The 20,648-nt window shown below is 37.8% G+C and overlaps 1 protein-coding gene across 8 annotated transcripts in view; it reads left to right on the plus strand.

Annotated features, from left to right (window-relative positions):
• The window catches only part of ATXN1 (ataxin 1), a 228,191-nt gene that overhangs the window by 189,489 nt on the left and 18,054 nt on the right, over positions 1-20,648 (plus strand). For all 8 annotated transcript variants that reach the window (XM_026699566.2, XM_087930909.1, XM_026699563.2 and 5 more), the window contains one exon: positions 18,558-20,592. In XM_026699566.2, the coding sequence (XP_026555351.1) occupies positions 18,715-20,592 (1,878 nt within the window). In that variant the 5' untranslated portion in view covers positions 18,558-18,714. The remainder of the gene's footprint in view (positions 1-18,557; positions 20,593-20,648) is intronic.

The following is a 20,648-nucleotide window of genomic DNA, read 5'->3' on the forward strand; positions in this document are numbered from 1 at the left end:
CTCCACTCCTCTACTCGTTGTAGAATACCTTATGCCACCAGACTTGAAATTCTAGAACTAGAAAACCTTGAATTACGCCGTCTTCGGTCTGATTTAAGCATGGTATATAAAATCATACATTGCAATGTCCTACCTGTCAATGAATACTTCAGCTTCAACCATAACAACACAAGAGCACACAACAGATACAAACTCAAGGTTAACCGCACCAAGCTTGATTGCAGGAAATACGACTTCAGCAACAGAGTGGTCAATGTCTGGAATACTCTACCCGACTCTATAGTTTCTTCGCCAAACCCCAAAAACTTTAACCTTAGACTGTCTACTATTGACCTCACCCCTTTCCTAAGAGGTCTGTAGGGGGCGTGCATAAGCGCACCAACGTGCCTACTGTCCCTGTCCTATTGTTTCTTTTATTTTTCTTTTATTTTTCTTATATGTACCCATTTCATGTATTCATAACTATGTATACACTTATACTTATTATCTTGTAAACAATTGACAAATAAATAAAATAAATAAACTTCTCATAAAATTGTCGTGGAGAATCATCTGCTTTGTAGTATTCATGGATGAGCCATGAGAAATCACTATTGCTTAGCACTGTGTTGTGAAGACTGCAATAACAAAAAAAGTGGAAGTTAGCTTTGTGAGGATTTGCAAGAGAAAATGAATAAGGTGTTTAAAATTGTCATCTATCTTTACATTGGATATGACCTTTCATTCAGGGTCAGAGCTGATTTCTGTTAGAGAACGGATTTAAGAATCTCTTTTAAGTTTACTATCTTAAAATATTCAATCGCTGTTCTTTCCCCCCACTTTTTTCTTCGACAAAATGACTTTCTTTGTGTGCCGGAATACATTTTAGCAGCTATTGTAAGAACATTTTCTCTTAGTGATTGTCATTAGATTTTGAAAGAATTCTTAACTGTAAAAAAAAAAAAGGAGTCCTGCTGTTTTGGACCAAAGGATGATTTAAACTGGTACTTGATGGGAACAATATTATGGGAATCTGGAACAAGGAATATTTTCCTCATTTAACCATATTTCAAGGATCATATACTGTGTAAGCCATCATTAATAGCTCTTAGTCTTAATGTTGGTGAATTGTATTTTAAACTTTGAAAAATCTGTTAATGAACATCACAATTTTTTTTGCAACAGATTTCATTCTTCTGTGTTCTATGTGGAGTCCTTTTCTTCCAACTTTACTTTCCCAGCATGGAATTTATTGGCTGATATTGCATTGTAGCATTACAAGAGGAAGAGAGAGAGAGAAAAAAAATCTTCCTAGCATTTTCTCCATACCATGCAAAATTTGTAAATAGGAACATAAACACAATGAGTTACTCATAAAAAGAGGTACTTTTTATAGAATATTTATTAGAAGAATATTTATTTATGTGGATTGCCTCTTTTCTCCTGCCAAATCACTGCAGATTGTTAAGGCTATTATGCATTATATTTAGTGTGCACAAAAAAGTAATGTAAGAGGAAAACACAACAATATATCTTTCCAAAAATATAATGAGTAAACCTCATTACGTGGACTGTTGGAAAAGGCAACTGTGAGGCGTGATTTTATAGATAAATATACTTACCTATTTTAAAACAGGAGTATGTAATAGTTTTCAAACCAATGACCATATATAGATTACACAATCTGATGTGGGGAGTTCATTTAAAAAGTAGGTAGGAATAGGACAAAGGTGGAAACCAAGGAAAAACTTTATTTAATTTACATTTGATTATGATTAATATCATTAACTTGGTTGCTTCTAGTAGGTTTACTATTTTTTACATAATATTAACAGTTATTAAAGCATTTTTAGAGGGGAATGCAGAGTACAAATTAAGCACTTGTGATTTAAATTTAAATTAATAGTGAGCATCAGCTGGTTTTCTCCATTCCTCTCAGCAAAAAGCATATCACATAATTCTCAAGGCTCTCACTTGACCTTACAAGACTTACCATTGCTTCTTAAAAAAAGACATTATTTAAATTTTGCAATGCACTGAAAAAATGGTATATTCTGTTTTCTTCCCTTCCTAATCAATTTTAATATGTGCATATAACTTCATATCAAAGGGGAAACATAGAAATATTGGTCTGGAAAATTACATAAACAATTTTCAGAATATTAGCATAAAATATACAATTGAAATTAGCACGAAATCTTTATTTAAAAAAAAAAATCTGTGCCTATGAACTTTTTCCTATAAAATGCTGAAAAGAGCAATTCTAATGAAGCATTAAAAGTGATTCTGTCTTGCCAGCAGGAATCTTTCTAGGATCTCAGATTATAAGAGACTTCATGAAAACTGCCAGGATATCTTCTTGAATCATTTACATCTTTTATGGGCTTATGTAACTATGCAGAAAATCTAATAAGAGTTCTATTAGTATACACTGCAGTGCCTTTATGCAAGCTGAGGAGTGGTATTACTACAAATTTTTATTGAAGAAATGCTATTCATAGAAATTCAGAACATTACTTATTTGAGTTACTTTTACCTACATTTTTCCTATTTTGCTTAATTCAACAATTTTTTCCTTGTTCATTTCTTCTGGACCTTAGCTTCTGAAGGGAACATTACTGAAGATCTCTGGTGATTAGAAATGGCCTTAATGTACAAAAGTCAATTTTCATTGGTTAATATGAAACTAGAGCCCCATATAGCATGTTGCAATACATACAGCTAATTCTCTGATTTTGATAGCAATTGGGACAGGGATTGCAATCATTAAGCAATGCAGTTGGAAAGTGTGATATCATGTGACCACATCTTATAGCAAAGACAATCTTAGCAGTCCCAGTTGCCATCATAATCCCAAAATGTGCAGGTCGTTAAGCAGGAAGCAGCATGAGTCCCTGGTAAGGAGCGGGGGGACACAGGAGGGCCAGCGGAAGCCACAGATGAGTTGGGGAAGGTTGGGGATTGGGAGACCTGATGCGGGTTGCATACAGGTGCAGCAAAACTGGAGAATGGATGGTAGGGTATGAATGCAGGAAGGGCAGAGACTGGACAGCGGGGTGCAATCACAAGAAAGCCAGAGGGACTTACCAGAGTGACTTGCAACTTTTTCTGCTGGCTTTCCCATTCACTTTGCTTGTGGGATGTCAGCAGGGAAGGTTGCAAACGGTGATCATGTGACCATGGGATATTGTAACTGTCATAAGTGCCCGACTCACAATCTCATGACCACAAGGGCCTTGCAACGGCTGGAACTTCAAGTGCCAGTTCTAAGTAGCACTTGTTCAGCACTGTCACAACTTTGAAAAGCCAGTCAACTTGGTTGGTAAGAAGGACTACATATACTCTATGCTTTAATATTGGTAAGAAAGACTACATATACCCTATGCTTTAATATTGTCTCCAGAGTGGAGACAAAAGCAATCTTTTTATTTGTAATAGCAAATTGAATCTTCACAAGATCCCCAAATGACCAGGATAAACTGCATATCAGGCAAACACAATCCATTATATAATTTGTTTTCTAATTAATAGGATTTTCTTTGTCACAGCTCTAGATATAGATTTGAGATGGCTAGAAAAAAAACAAGGCAAATAATTTGTCTAAGAATGGACTTAATCATAGTGGCGTTATATTAGGTGTCCAAGTAGGACTCCTTCAAGTCCATTCAAAGCTGCACATTCACGTTCTTAGGAATTAATAAGAACACCTTTGTCTCAACTAACCCATCAAGAAAGAAAGACATTTAAAATGTGTCCCTATCTCAAAAGAGATATGCTTGAAAACTGACATCTTGAAGAGATACTGGCCCTTCATCTATTTAAGGTCCTATGATTCTGCTAAGCAATTATGACCTTCCTCACCTCTCAATTTTTCTGTTCATTCAGAAGAAAAGAAAAAGAAAACAAAAAACAATATGTGCAAACTGCTATTTCACTTTGCTAATTGTTAGTTGGGTGTTGTGGTCAGAAAGTTACGATCTCCATCAGCTTTCCAGGTTACAGTTTTAAAACTAATAACGGCAAGATAGATACATTTTTGTAAGGTAATGTTCCTTGGTATAGAAGAGGCTTACCTATGTAACACAAAACAATTTATATAGATTTTTATGTATATGTATACATATAAGTACTGTATATGCAAATGCACTGTAAACCAGTGTTGGGGAGGGGAGTTAACACTATCAATCTATGAGACATTTTTTTTCCTCTCTCTCACTTTTTCTTGCTGCTTTCTGCTGTCTCCAGCACTGGTCCCCTGGGGATTGTCAGGATACACATAGAAAGCATGCCTGAAGTTATTCCAGAATTAAATTTAATTGAAATATCCATTCTTCCTCTGCAAGACAATTGTGGATTCCTTATTGACAGATAATATTTTCCAGAAGCTCAAATGTTTATTTTGCACAATATCAGGGAATGAGGAGAGTACAGGTACTCCTTGACTTACATCCATCCATTTAGTGACCCTTCAAAGTCACAACTCATGACCATTTTTCACATGACTGTTGCAGCGTCCTCAACTCGTGATTAGAATTCGGCCACTTGGCAACTGGCTCATATTTATGACCGTTGCAATGTCCCGGGGATCATGTGATCCCCTTTTGCAACCTTCTGACGGGCAAAGTCAATGGCGAAGCCAGATTGACCTAATAACCATGTTACTAGCTTAACAGTGGTAGTGATTCACTTAACAACTGTGGTAAAGAAAATCATAAAATGGGGTAAGACTCAATTAACAACTGTCTCACTTAACAGCAGAAATATTGGGCTCAATTATGGTCATACATCAAGGACTACCTGTGTACTTTTTCATGCTAACTGAATTGTAGAGAAACCACCTGATTTGGTTTGGTCTTTAGGTGCTCTCTTCAAAGTTTTGCAATATCTCTCAGCTGGTTCTCTGGAAACTCGCAGATTTGCATATAAACCACCAAACAGCAGAAAGCGTGTTTAATGTGTTTAATGTTAAACAATGAACTTCCCATCCGGCAAGAACGGCATACAATCTGGTCTGGAAGCTCCTGCCTTCCAGTGCTACTTAAAGGTATAGACACACCCACCTAAACGCTCCTATCTCCTGTACTCGCCCCTAATTAGCCCCTTAATTAACTCCTATGCCCACCATCCGGTCATACCTAATATGTCCAATGTTTCCTATCTATGCAACCTATCTTTCACCTAGTAACCCTACCTACTCAAGATTCAGCTGGATACTCAGGTTCCTCCTCCCCGTGATCCATTGCAGTCCGACAGTTAATTCAAAAGCTGCAAAAGCCAGCGTCAGCATCGTCAGTCTGGAGAAACCCTCAAAGAAGCCTCGAACATTCCCCCTAATGTCATGGATGACAGGGATTCCCATCAAACGTCCCCCTCCATTGATGCTGTGTCTGACGTGGCTAAGTAATCCTGGAAGTACATAGCGGTGGCTTAATTGGCTCTTGCAAATATGCTGGCGGGCTCCGATTATCAGCGTGAATGGAGCCCGACAATATCCATCAGAAACCACAGAAGAAAAGGTCCCGTCATGCTTGCAGAAGCATCTGTGACTTGTCAGCAACTGATTGTAGACAACCAAATATCCCAGTTTTGACAAGCAGAAATATTGTTCTAGTCTTTCCCGTACCTCTGCATAGTCAGAAAGCATTTTCTTGGGTTGGCTCCAACCCTTTGCCTTTCCATCAGAAAAGATGAATCCCGGTAATGCCTCTCCCTTGGAAAGCCATTTACAAACTGGTAAGAGCAACTAGGACCAGTGAATTCTGTGGCTTCCCAGCAAGCAGAGGATATAATATCCTTTGCAACTTTCTTGCATACCATCAAATACCCTAAAGCAGTAGATATTATGGAACCCAGGTTGGAGAAGCAAGGAGGAAGCTATACATTAGGCTTTCCAGGATGGAGATTTTAACCAAATGTTCTGGAACCATTTGGGAATAGAAATTCTCATTAAGAAGCTTTCTTTTACATCTGATCACTACAAGGTAGATTAAACATCTAGGGAGATTCTCAGTCATCCAGATTCTAAGTCATCCATAGTTGTCTCAAAGGTGCTTTTTCAAAAGGCAACTGGACTGTTTTTCTTTGAGGAATAAGAACAAAACGTTTTGTTTCTCATCCAAGAAACTTAGTCACTTGTGATGGCGGAGCGTGACTAGGTGGGTGAGTAATGGAAGGATAGGTACTGGCAGTTGAGGCTGGATGGTGGGGGAACCTATCATTTCATCTCCCCACCATCCAGTTTCAATTGTCACGTATCCACCCCCCACCCCCAATATCACATTATGAAGTTTCTTGGATGAGAAATGAAACTTTTTGTTCTTATTCCTCAAAGCAAAAGCCAGTCCAGTTGCCTTTTTGAAAAAGCACCTTTGATATAAGATAGTTTATTTGCTTGGGAAGGGAAAGCAAACCTCAGTAGCTCTTTCAGCAGTTGTGAATTAAACGAGTTCTATCTTTCTAGAGAACCACATTTGTTTGTCTGTTATTCTACTGATTATTCAAACTTTTTCTCATATTTCACGTATATTTCTCTTTCCTGGCCAGTTAGCTGTGATTCGTATTTTATAATCATGTGCTACAGATGCACTTAACATCTTGGCAACATCACAGTTCTTATGTAACTGAACATTATAAAGCTGTGAATAAGATTGTGAAGTGTATTATCAGGGATTTACAGAGAATTGTAAATTGCCACAGATTGGTTTTCTTAATCAAGCAAAACAAGAAAAGATGAGAGTGATTTTGGAGAGCTTTGATATTTGGTAACACTTGCATTTGTGATAAGGTGCTATATGTATTACTGTATGAAATCTCAAGTTACTGGTATTCTTTGTCTTCTTGTATCTTACAAGTTCAACAATTGAATGTCACATAAGAGATAAGAAAGAATAGACCATATTTTTAATGAAATATCTCTCATGTGTTATGTCTCCATTTTCCCATATGTTTGCCAAAACTCATAAATATAAAAACCTGGGACATACGAATAAGAAAGGTTGGCAGGCAGATCACAATGAAACTAAAGATTTTTTTAATGTTTTGTCACATTGCTTACTTTTTAAATATGTCTCTTTCCCGATACAGATTGCATGCAGCATGTCCATAAATCAATTCTTTAAAACAGCACACACACCCCAGCCTTTTGGACACCAGGGAACAGTTTGATGGAGAGAGGCTTTTCCATGGACCGGAGGGAGCATGGTTTTGCATGCTACCTGCATCCCACGGATGGGGCTTCACTTGTTTGTGTGCCCCGGCTTCTGGTATGCTGTGGCCTGGTGCCAGACCTTGCTTTAAAATACTTCATATGGTTCCCCATTGCTAAGAAGTATTTTAACTATTCACAATCCCTTGCGGCAAGTTGGATAAGCTCTTTCAATTTACATGTCTTATTTCTGCTTTCCCTCCCTTGCCATCCATTAATATATTCCATAAACACTTGATTTCTGGCCAGTACCTAGCTCTCCTTATCTTCATTTGAAAAGTTTTTGATGAAAAATAATTTTGAAATAACTATGGGAAGTTCAAAATAAATCCTTATGAGTAATGATGGTAGTGATATTTTTTCAGTACTGATTAAAAAAAAAAAAAACAGGGATGGGGAAACCTGTATTCATATAAATCCCTTTATGATTGAAGAAGGGATAGAGTCTTTCTTGGATCATAGGAAGAAAATGGGGTGCACTTCTCTGAATTGCTAAGGTTTCCAAAGAAGGTATTCCAGAAAAAAAAATACTGCAGGTAGCTGGGACTACTATAATCCTGTGAAATGGATGATTACATGACTTTCCCAAATTAGCTTTTCCATGCAAATTTGATACTGCAGCACACAACCCCATGCTCTGCGGTTTGCCGATTCCAGTTAATCATCCAAGAGTTTTTTTTATTAGAATTTCTTTTTACTTGTCATTGTCATTTTGTTCCAGAGTTTTTGTCAGCCTTTGAATATAAGATTTTTATTCTTTGATAAGCATCCTTGCCTTTGCTAACAATTTTATCATAGCTTCAAGGAATGATTGCTAAAACCTAGTAACTGTATAAATTATGCTTCTTGAAAACAAATGCTCTATCACACATGCACACACATGCTGTTCACACTTACACTTTATTAATAGAGGAGAAGTGTGTGTTCTCCTCAAGAGTATCCACCTGTCAAGGCCATTTAAGGTTACCAGAACTGTTAATTGATTCTATAGCCTTTGTTTCTAAGATCAAGCAAGTTTAAACTTTCAACAAAGTTAATTGTAAAGTCATGTATCCTATCAGTTTGTATATGTGTAATAGTTTATTTTCAAAAAGAGTAGCCTCCATTTTTTTTTAACTTTTTGAGATCAGAGGATATATAACTCACTTGTTCTCGTCCCATGGGCATGTCATGGAAATGTCCAAACTAATTTACGTCTCTGAAGGGCTGAGTTAGTATGAATATTTATATCAGAAACAAAACGTCATTTATTACAACGTTTGCAAATGCCATGCTACTGGTGAAAACCATTTCCGACTTGCTGCTGCTCCCCCTCCCCTATCCACCACAATGTTTACTTGAATCCATAACAGTCAATCCTTTTTTTCCTAATAGAGAACACAAAGATGGTGGGAGTGAAAATACAGCAATATTTATTATTAGGGGGGGAGGCCACTATGATCAGAGAGAGATTATGGTAGGGAAGAAAATATTGTAATTCAGGAATTGGAAAAGATAGGCAAGTGCATGCAAAGGAGATAGAATATAGAAACGGTGTGTGTCCAAGATAGGAAAGCCTCTGAACAAGAGGGAGACAGAGACAGAAAGCTCAGATCCAGTAGAGCGGATGCCATCTCTCCCTCTGTTTCCCTCACATACGTTTCACACAAGTCATCATCAGATCAAACATATCGTTTATTTCCATGGACCGAATCATAACAATCATGTATTAATTGCTCTTAAAACAAAAACATGAATCTGCTAAAGCAGATCCGTATGCCTTTTCCTGGCATCATCCTAAAACAACGCAAGCGCCTTTGTGACCATTCCAGGTAAAAAAAACCCACAAGTTTCAAACTGTGTATTTTGAATCCATAATTCTATTTTTATTGTACTGTCCATAAATAACAACAATAAAAACTTTAATTTGGAGGACTGGGCTTCAGAAAATGTAAATGAAGTTGTACCAGTGTGCAAGAAGAAAGAGTGTGCAAGGTGACTCTTTCCTTAAAGAAGTCACTATAGACAGAAATGAATGACAGAATTGCTTAGTGCTTTATGGAATCAGGAGACTGTGCTGTTAACATTACGTAGATTTTGAACAGGATATATTTATCCAAGCATACATATCAGTATGTACATACGTACATACATATGTGTATATGTATACACTAATATGTATGAAATACATTCAGAATGCAGAGCTAAAAAGATTGTGTTGAACACGGTACATATATGTGTTATAAGATTTACTTCTCTATTTTGTAAACTAGTAGCTTAATTGAATGTTCCAGTTGTCAAGTTCCATTCACCACTCTTTCTAGATTTGTAAAGAATTTAGAAAACCTATTATAGCTAAAGAAGTTTTGAAATCCAAAATCCAATTCTTTTTGTTGTTCTTCAGATAGACATATTTATTCAACTGTGAAGTCAATTCCAGTTAATATGTGTACTTTGATAGGAGTCAAGAAGTCATCATTACATGTACTAATCTTTGCCCATTACCTACATTTGCAGCTGCAATACTAGTATTTCATGAGAGTGCTGGATAAATAGTGTTAAGAGTTGTTTGGTAGGAGAAACCTTCGGTTCTATTCTCAGAAGGGTTGCCAGTATATATTGAAAAGGCTGTTTCCCAGGAAACAGATCATCTTGCTATTATTCTAATGTAAAGCCTTCATTATAGCTTAGGACTAGTTCTTTTCTAATACACCAATATCCTATCTTTCATGGCATGTTGAAAGAGTTCAGTCTTTTATCAAATTAATGCTGGCAGAAGATCTCCTAAAAATATACACAATCCATCTCAAAGGTTATAGTCTTATTCTGATCAGTATGCTTAGACACGGAGGTTGCCAGACATTCTGGGTAGCAGGAGTGGAAAGCAGGGGGAACAGATGGCCCACTGAATCAATTTTTGCAAATACATCCAAATGTTATATTATTAGGAATATACAAATCAGCCAATTTGAATTGGAGATGGTGGTGATTTCCAATTAGAGATTCGAAGGCAACAAAACAGAGTTCAAACCAATTCAGGATTTGCAATTCAATGTGATAAAAGATTAAACTATAGGATAAATGTGTAAGCATCAAGAAGCCTACAGCTGCTTCATTTTTTTTAACCCTGCTAAGTTTAGTTTGGTGACTTTCGAAGGTTTTTGAAATTATCCCCCCAGATAACAGGAACATGCCAAACTGCCTGTCAAAAAGTCTAAAGAGAAGTTGTACTGAACTATATAGAAAATGTTCTATCCCAACTTTAAAAACTTTCAAAAACCATCTTAAAAGTTGCACATATTTAAGAAAACCACCATCACATTTCAGTGATTTCCTTTTTAGGGCTGGCAAGCTTGTTGGCCTAGTTCCTTGGCAGAGTTAGCCTCTTCTTCTGAATGACAGGGTATGTGATGCTTGCTCAATATAAAACTAAAATGTGTGAGAATACGTTACAACTACTGTTTATAAAAACCCTATGGTACAAATAGTCTGTAGCACACCCAGAAGTTGAGAAAGCACATTTTCTCATACTTGGTTCAGTGAGAACTCACTTAGCCCAAGACAAAACATAGAAAAAAATTGTTTGCTATAATAAAAAAATCAAGGGAGAGGGGGAATGAAAATAGCAACTAAAAAGGCTTAATAATTGCAAACAAATTGAGACACAGAGAATAGCAGAACTGTACAGCTCAGATCACTTATGAAGGATAAGGATGAAGAGCTATGGATTTGGGCAGAAAGGTTAAAAAAATCAAGGAAGGAAGAGCAATAAACTAAATCAATCAATTTTTCTTTCAGCTACCCTAAAAGAATGGAATATAAACACAGCATCACTCCATTAAATATTCTGATATCAAGGGTTGTGGAGATGATAAAACTTATGTATCAACTACTTACTACTTGACTACCATTGGGTTTTATTCTTATTGGGATGTTTCCTCCCTAGTGGTTAGAAGTGTGTAAACACACTAGAATAGTGTGGTGACATCATGGAATCCCTAGTATGAGGGTATGATGTACAATAACAGTTCCATCACTCTAGTTTGAGAGCTTAATCATATATCACTAAACAGGTAGTCCTTGTTTATCAACCACATCTGAAACCAGCAACCCTATTGTTAAAGAAGTGATCATTAAGTGACACTACGACTGTGCTTATGATCTTACTTTAGTTTTGCTTTTCTCTACGGATTTGTGAAAATTGTAAACTTGAGGATTGATCACCAAGTAATTGAAGTGCTGAAGTGCCTTGAATCTCTCCCAACATGATTCAATGGCGCATGATTCATTGATTGAGTTCCTATCCAAAGTATCCAATTTAATCTTTTTCAAATTGTTTTCAAATTATAAGCCATTGAATGAAGATGGAGAGTTTAGATATTGCTGAGATGACAATTTTAATGGTATAATTTTAATAAAACAATGAATAGACTTGAATTTTTAATAAGTGGAAAGAAGATAATTGGTGCATTTGCAGACATTTATTTTGTGTAGATTTATTCTCATATTTTACTGTATGTTAATGAACAACTGTATTGTCTTGACTGATAAAAAAATATGAAGTGAGAAAATGTATTAAATATCACTCACTTGATATTTAATAGTGCTTCCCTTTTTCTTCACCTTTGCACACTGAGTATGTCTGCATTTGACAGTTCAGTGTGCATCACAATTTGCATTAGATGTAATCTTCAGCATTTTATCCTCTTGTTTTTTTTAACCTATCTACAATTCAAAAACCACATGATTCCATTCATATATCTGGCTAGAGCTGCAAAGATTTCTTGAAGGGAAGTTTTTATCATAGTTGGAACAGTTGACAAATCCAGGGAAGAAGTCAAGAATTGGTGCTTGGCTTGCCTGGATATTCTGGCTCCAACTTGACCATAACATCTAAATAGAATATAATTAGAGATAGAAAAAAAGAATGCATGGAATGCATTCATAATATGGAAACATGATGAGAGCTCCATTGAAGCACTGAGAATTAGATACATTTGTATGACTAGGCTGCAAGAGTGCATCTCCAAAATTTAAAATCCAATAAAGGGTATTATATCTTTGAAGGAATACCAATACTTGCATTAGTGAAGAGGTTTTACAGGTAACAGTTTGTCCTAATATTTTTCTGAGTTTGGCAGAGAAAATTTTATTCCACCTCTCTTCCCCAAATACTTAACTGTATTACTATATCCAAGAGCAGTGATTTCCTGAACCATGAAAAAGCATAGTACAATTTCAGCCACACACACAAAAAAGGAGACGGAGATGCCACAATAATTTGTAAAGATGTTTCTGCACTCGATTACGTGTCTCTCCTTGGCAAGCCTGAGCAGTCTTCCACAAGAAAGTGATACTTATTATAATCCCTCAAGTTTCATGCAACTTTTCAACACTATGAAACTTTTTCCAAAAGGCAATTTTTTTTCTTCTTTTTAAGGACGTGAATGGAAATGGGAAATGTTTGGGATCCCCTTCCATTTACTTTCTTAACTCTGCTACCCAGGAAATCTTTAAAAATGATCCAAATCATGCTTCTGACATTCACCTCATTGTGCTACCACAACTGTATTAAAAGTTTTGAGTACTTTTTTATCCATTCTATTTGTAGAGAAACGGTTTGGTATCCTGTATGTTAGTTATAGCAAACACATAATATATGATCTATTCCAGATAATCTTTGTTGTGAAAGCATTGGATACACAAATTAAAATAGGGAATTAAAACTTGTGTGGTATGTGTGTTTTGAAGTAGAAAAAAGCTTACAGCAGAAAAAAGGAGGCAAGAGGCAACACTCATTTCATTTTATTTCTAGACATGGTAGCCATTCTTTTTTGAGCTGATATGGCTCGTGCTAAATTAGTTGTAACCAAGTTTTCCACAATACCATTAGAAAGGTTTGTGAAATAAATAAATAATGATTTATTCACACGGCTTTTTTAATATCAAAAAATGTGACAGTTTTAACAAAGAAAATTGCCAGTTATTGTTAGAAGAAACAGCCATCTGTCTTTCTTCCAGAAAACATTTGTATCCAACAAAGTTTTACTTGATGAGTCTTCTGTATAAACTTATTAAAGCTTGCAGCCTCCTTTCAATATCTCTCTGTGTGAATACACACACAAATATACAAATACACACAAAAATATGTACATACATACATACATGTATATATGTTGTTAATATGACTGCACTACAGGGCTGTGTGCTCTCTCCACTTGTCTCTATATACCAATGACTGCATCTTGAAAGATCCCTCTGTTAAAGTTCTGAAGTTTGCAGATGATACAATAGTGATTGGTCTTATTGGAGACAAGGATGAATCTTCATACAGACTGGATGTTGAACAATTAGCCTTGTGGTGCAACCAGAACAGTCTTGAACTAAATACCCTCAAAACAGTAGAAAAGGTGGTAGATTTTAGGACAAACCCTCCTATACAACCAGCTCTTACAATACTAGACAGCACAGTATCAGTAGAGACCTTCAAGTTTCTAGGTTCTATCATATCTCAAGACTTAAAATGGACATCTAACATCAAAAATGTCATCAAAAAGACACAACAAAGAATGTTTTTTTCTGCACCAACTCAGAAAGCTCAAACTGCCCAAAGAGTTGCTGATTCAGTTCTATACAGAGGAATTATTGAGTCTGTCATCTGCACCCCTATAACTGGTTTGGCTCTGCAACCAAACAAGACAGACACAGACTTCAATGGATAATTGCAACAATTAAATAAAACAATTAATATAAAACAATTGCTACCAACCTGCCTTTTATTGAGGACCTTCACGAGTCAAAAAGAGGGCTGTGAAAATATCTACAGACCTCTCACATCCTGGACATAAATTGTTTCAACTTCTACCCTCAAAACGACTGCTATAGGGCACTGCACACCAGAACAACTAGACACAAGGACAGTTTTTTCCCAAAGGCCATCACTCTGCTAAACAACTAATTCCCACAACACTGTCAAACTACTTAGTAAGACTGTATTACTATTGTTATTCTCATCCTTCCTCTTACCTATATCTTCCCACTTATGACTATAACCGTGTTGCTTGTATCTTTACAATTTATATTGTTTTGTTTGTTTCCTAGTATGATTTGACTGCTTATTAGTAACCTATGACTATCACGAAGTGTTGTATCTTATGATTCTTGATGAATGCATTTAATTTTTTCTTTATGTACACTGAGAGCATATGCACCAAATTCCTTGTGTGTCCAATCACACTTGGCCAATAAAGAATTCTATATATGGCTGCTTTCCAAAACTGGTCATAATATGGTATAGAATCAGTATACCTCAGTTGTCCATGTACTGTTTCTGTTTTCCTACAATAAAAACTGCCAACTCCTACAAATTTCTTTAAAAGATTTCAAAACTTCATCAAAGTTTGCAACAGTCTTTATAAAAATGAGGTAAAATACGAAGTGAGTATCTCAATACCCTAATACTCAATAATAACGTATTTTAAAATGTAATTTAAGGCAAAAAATACAAAGAAATAATGTAGAAAAAGAAAAACATATTTACCTGATACTAAGGATAACAGTAGATGTGAAATATCAAATATATTTCACATCTGCTGTTATATGCATCCAATATATATTAAATATATCAAACATTAAATAACAATATCTGTGAATAGAAGGGCTATTGTGTAATTATCATTACTGTCAATAGTAGTAGTAATAATAATAGTAGTATAGCATTTGTCCTAGACCTGTAGTTTCTTAAAGTGATAAGCACTTTATGCAAGGAGATTGGAACTGAATAAGCTCCAAAAGAATGTCTATTATTTTGGTTCCTGAAAAGAAGATCTTACATTGATTTGTAAATGTTCAATAAACCTTAAAAACAACATAAAGCATTTCTAGTAATTTAAATTTATGTTCCTAGTATTAGGATCAGATTTATTTTTTTTTACTTTTTTGCATCCCTGACAAATACAGTGGATTTTCGTGGGTCTACTCAATAAATTATTAGGATTGGATTATGCCATTATTATTTTTTCTGCCAGGATACTACATATTCTTTTTTTTGGCTACTCCGTATTTTACTATTGTGTTGTCATATTATAGCAAAGTGGCACCAGTCTTTTAAATTGTTCGCTTCCTGATTATATACTGTCATACCTACCATTGCTATCCAAGATGATTACTTTTTGGTCAGCCTGTAATTTGTGCCTCCCTTTGCTTACTCTAAAAAGAAGCATGTGCCATTAAATCCCTGATTAACACTGAATTTAATTTATATAAAACAGTTTGAGAAATTGTGCTCTAAAGCTCCATCCTTTGGCTTTTTAAGTGGATATCCATAAAATTAGTACAAGATAGTCCTCGATTTGCAACAGTTCATTTAGTGACCGTTCAAAGTTACAACAGCACTGAAAAAGTGACTTACAACATTTTCCACACTTATGACCATTGCAGCAACTCTATGGTCCCATGATTAACATTCAGGTGCTTGACAACTGACTCCACCCTTATGACGGTTGCAACGTCCAGGGGTCACGTGATCCCCTTTTGCGACCTTCTGACAAGCAAAGTCAATGGGGAGGCCAGATCCACTTAACAACCGTGTGAGTAATTTAACAACTTCAGGGATTCACTTAACAACGGTGGCAAGAAAAGTCGTAAAATGGGCAAAGCTCACTTAACAAATGTCTCATTTAGCATCATAAATTCTGAGCTCATTTGTGGTCATAAGTTGAGGACTACCTGTATAGTATAGGCTTTGTGCATATTGCTGACTGATAGGCAGAATTGTATGTCTTTTCTTCTTTTCAGTGAATGCCTGGTTGAAATGATCAAGATCATGGAGTTAGCCGCTGATAGAAGGGATGGTGTTCTAATTTTGTTGTGGGGGATTGACCCAGAATGCACATACCTGTCTATGGTACAGGATATTAGTACAGTATAAGAACCTAAATATTATAGCTTGTGATATTGTAACAGCTCAGTTTATTCTAATAATGACACTGTGTTACTGTGACTCTAATTGTAATATTATCGAAATATTAAGCTGCTGTTTAAGTCTGTTCTCATCCTATTTTATATAGGAGTTCACCCCCCCCGCTTAAATTGTACTGAACCAAGCTCCTTATGCACAATAGTTCCCAGTCATTTGTTAATGCTTTTCCTCCTCCACAGAGTTCAATCAGGCAGCAGTTGCAGCTCACAATTCATTGGTTACTAAGGAACAAGGGAACCTGATATGATCAGAGCTGCATATGGGGTTATTGTAGTATGTAATTTTAACCATGCAGGTAGAGTTTAAACTTGTGAATGCAGAAGGCTCAGAAAGTAAAATCCTACAATCCCACAAAATCCCAAGAATAGCCTTTAAAAAGGGAGAGAAAGAGTTGGATGGAGACACCTCAGTAGTTGTAGCATCACATGTCAATACTTGAGAGGCATATTTGATTTTGTGCTTCTGACCTAGATAAAATGTGTGTGCAGGAAATAAAGGTAAGTCTCCTGCTTTCTTATTGTCTCATTGGTTGCCTCTTACTTCCTTGAGGCAACTCTGATTTCCACACTGGACAAAAGAGAGAGAGAGAGAAATAAATAACCTAAATGTATTATTTCAGTTTTGTGGTGATTTCATGCATGGTTTACTACAGTGCATTGTTTCAACCAATAGTGTGACTAAGTGCTGCCACACATAAACTGAAAACTACATCAAAATACACATGGACAAAAGTCAAAACAAAGTCCAGAAATAAACGGAATAATGAGATCACTGGCACTTTGGGGCTGCTCCAATCTGCTTGGTAATTCGGAATCCCTATAGAAAGCAGAAGTTTGCAAAGAAAAAGAAATTGCAATATTCAGTTGAGGAACTTGATACAATAATTACATTGACCTGATTAAACTTTAAAATGTAAGCCTTATTTTTTGGTGATGGTAGCAACTGTGAACTCTCTTTATTACTGTTTAAATCCAGTGGTTATGTTGGCGGGTGGGGGGAGAAAATATGCAGATGGGCTTGGGACCCTGGGGATCATCTAAAAACTGAACAGATTGGAATCTGTTATGGCGGGGAAAACTGGCAAAAGAAAGATTGGATTTCTGAGCCAGATTGATTTGAGGGCTGCAGAGAAAGACATTGCAGGAAAAAAAAAAATCCCAAATCCTCTCTGTGGGTGAGGCATTTGGGCAGCTCTCAGAATGGGGGTTACTCTTCCATTTTAAACTCCTCCCCTTTCTTGCTCACGTGGTTCAGAGCCAAGCTCCTCATAAGGGCTGCAAAAGAATTTCTCCATCTTGTAATTGTTTGACAATGTCTATATTGATTTAGCTTACTTGTATGAGTCATCTATTGCAGTGTTCCCCAACCTTTCCAGCTTTGCGGATTGGCAGGGGGAAGGACGGGAGAGGGAATGATTATACGCAGTTACATTTGCATGAGCTATGGGCACACGCACATGCCGCTTGCACAAATGCTGCTCACGCAAATGGAGCTACACGTGTGTGTTCACTCACCTGTGGGCCACAGCTTTGGGGTTGGAATCCCTGATCTACTGTATTTACTACTAAAATTGTTGTCATGACCTTTAATTGGGTGAAACGGTGCATCATAGAACAGCAAACTTTGAACCAAGGTACCTCAAATGGACTAACTTACAGAATGCCCCAAATGAATAAAATGCGGGGAAGTTTTGGCTGATTTAGGCTACTGGCGGTGGCGGCTTTACTGGGCTGCTGCTGCAGTAAAATGATTTTCATTTATAACATTCCATGACAGTTTCCTAGCCAATCTTACAATCCCTCGCTCCCTCCTGCACCCAGCAGCAGCTACTTACTTGGCTGCTGGGAAGGGAAGGGAGATTACTAATCTTCCCTGCCAGATTCCCACAAGGAAACTCGATGGAGAAACCAGAAGTCACTTCTGCTTTCACCACTTCCTTTGCCTACCGTGGTCATTCCATATATCTCTTTAGGTAAAGAAATATCTTTAAAATGAGGAGCCAACAGTATGGGTTGTCTGGTCCTTACTATTATTCAGTTTTGTTTCTTTTTCTTTTGCCTTTGAATCAGTCTTGACTCCTGGTGTCTCCCTGGATAAATCCCTGGAGGTTTCTTGACAAGGCTTTTCAGAAATGGTTTTCCATTGCCTCGTTCTTGGGCTGAAAGAGAGCTACTAGACCAAGGTCAACCAGCTGGATTTGTGCCACAGGCGAGACAAGAACTCAAAGTCTCCTGGTTTCTATCCTGGTGGTTCAACCACTCCACCTAACTGGGTTTCTATTCAGCTAGCCTATAGCTACAAAAATGCTGGTTAGAGTTTAACTGATTGGTTGTTCTGAATTTCATAGTTTTCTTTTCCTCCATGTTAAAATTTTGATTTCCTCTTTTCTTTCCCTCCTTTTCTTATTCATTTCAGAGATGCTTCTAGAAGATTGTGGTCACAAGGAGATGATTCCTCATGAAGTCTCTGGATCCACAAAAGAAATCAAATGTGATTTTCCACTTAGCAGACTGAAATCAGAGCCAGCCAGGCAGTGAAGCCACAGAAGATAAGGGCAGGGGGCCGGTGAAAAATGAAATCCAACCAGGAGAGAAGCAATGAATGCCTGCCCCCCAAAAAGCGGGAAATCCCTGCCACCAGCCTGCCTTCTGAGGTGAAGCCATTAGTTCTGGCCAGTGAAAATCACCGTGCAGATAATATAACATGGCTCTCGAGTACAACCAGCAGTCACAGCAGTGGGCGGAATCGATCTGGAGGCACTTCAGTGGAGGCTGGTTCGCAACAAGGAGTAGGTTTACACAAGTCACTTTCTACAGGAATGGATTATTCCCCACCTAGTGCTCCTAGGTCTGTTCCAGCCTCTTCCACACTTTCCACAGTGTACCCCTCTGCACTTTCACAGGCAGGAACACCTGTTTCGCCGGTGCAGTACACACACTTGCAGCATGCTTTCCAGTTTGTTGGGCCTCAGTATAGTGGACCATATGCCGGATTCATCCCTTCCCCACTAATTTCCCCAACAGCTAATTCTGCAACCACCACAGCAGCCTCCGCCACTGCTGTTGCAACCACTCCATCCCAGCGGTCGCAGCTGGAGGCATACACTTCTTTGCTGGCCACCATGAGCAATCTTAGCCAACAAGGCCAAAAAGTTGAGCCGCATTTAGTCAGGACACCTGGATTGATCACGGCAGGATCTCCTCCACCTATTCAGCAAAACCAGTATGTGCATATTTCCAGTTCTCAGAGTGCTGTTAGAAACGTGTCTCCTCCAGCCATCCCAGTCCATTTGCATCCTCACCAGACAGTGATTCCTCATGCATTTGCCCTTGCCCCTTCCTCCCAGGTGGTAGTGCAATATGCAGATTCTGGTGGCCATTTTGTTACTAGGGAGTCCACTAAGAAATCTGAGAGCAGCAGATTGCAGGCTATGCAAGCAAAGGAAATACTGAATGGGGAAGTAGACAAGAGTAGGCGATACGGCATCTCACCCTCTTCTGAAGTCAATCTTATCAAATCAGGCAATAAACCATCTCCTCATCATTATGAGGCCAGGCATGTGGTAGTCCACCCTGGTCCTACTGATTATATTGCACGTGATTCCTCTGCTGTCCGACCCTCTGTTATGGTTGTCCCTAACAGCAGTACACCTACTGCAGACATGGAGGTTCAGCAATCCACCAATAGAGAAACACCTCCTTCAGCCATCAACGAAAAGGGGAGCTTGCATTTAGGAAAGGCAGGCCACCGATCCTATGCTTTATCTCCACAACAGACTATTGGTCATGAAGGGGTGAAGGCAGTTGCCACTTTATCCCCTCACACTGTCATTCAGACCACCCATAGTGCTTCAGAGCAGCTGCCCGTTGGGTTGCCAGCTACAGCCTTTTACACTGGGACTCAACCACCAGTAATTAGCTATTTGAGCAGCCAACAGCAAGCCTTTGGCTATCCTGGAAATCTACCACAGCATCTGGTGATCCCTGGTACCCAACCTCTCTTAATACCAGTAGGAAGTGCAGATATTGACTCCTCAGGGGTACCACCTGCTATAGCCACTTCATCTCCCCAGCTAGCAGCAGTGCCTCATACGTTTGTCACGACCACCATTCCAAAAAGTGAAAATTTCAGTGCTGAGTCCCTAGTAAACCAGCCGGCATACCAGGCAGCTGTGGTCCAGGCCCAGATCCATCTCCCCCTGGTCCAGCCGGTACCACCTTCAGCAACAGCTCCTGCTATATTGCCTCCTTATTTTATGAAAGGCTCTATAATTCAGTTGGCAAATGGAGAGCTGAAGAAAGTAGAAGACTTAAAAACAGAAGACTTTATACAGAGTGCAGAAATTAGCAGTGACCTGAAAATAGACTCCAGCACCGTGGAAAGAATTGATGACAGCCATAATCCAGGCATTGCTATGATACAGTTTGCAGTTGGAGAGCACCGAGCACAGGTAATCAACACAAGGTATTGTTGGAGAAAAGAAGGTGTCATTAGGAAATTAGATAT

The sequence above is a fragment of the Pseudonaja textilis genome, chromosome 3, assembly GCF_049901715.1.
Source record: "Pseudonaja textilis isolate UNSWEBS1 chromosome 3, rPseTex1.2, whole genome shotgun sequence".
Taxonomy (NCBI): domain Eukaryota; kingdom Metazoa; phylum Chordata; class Lepidosauria; order Squamata; family Elapidae; genus Pseudonaja; species Pseudonaja textilis.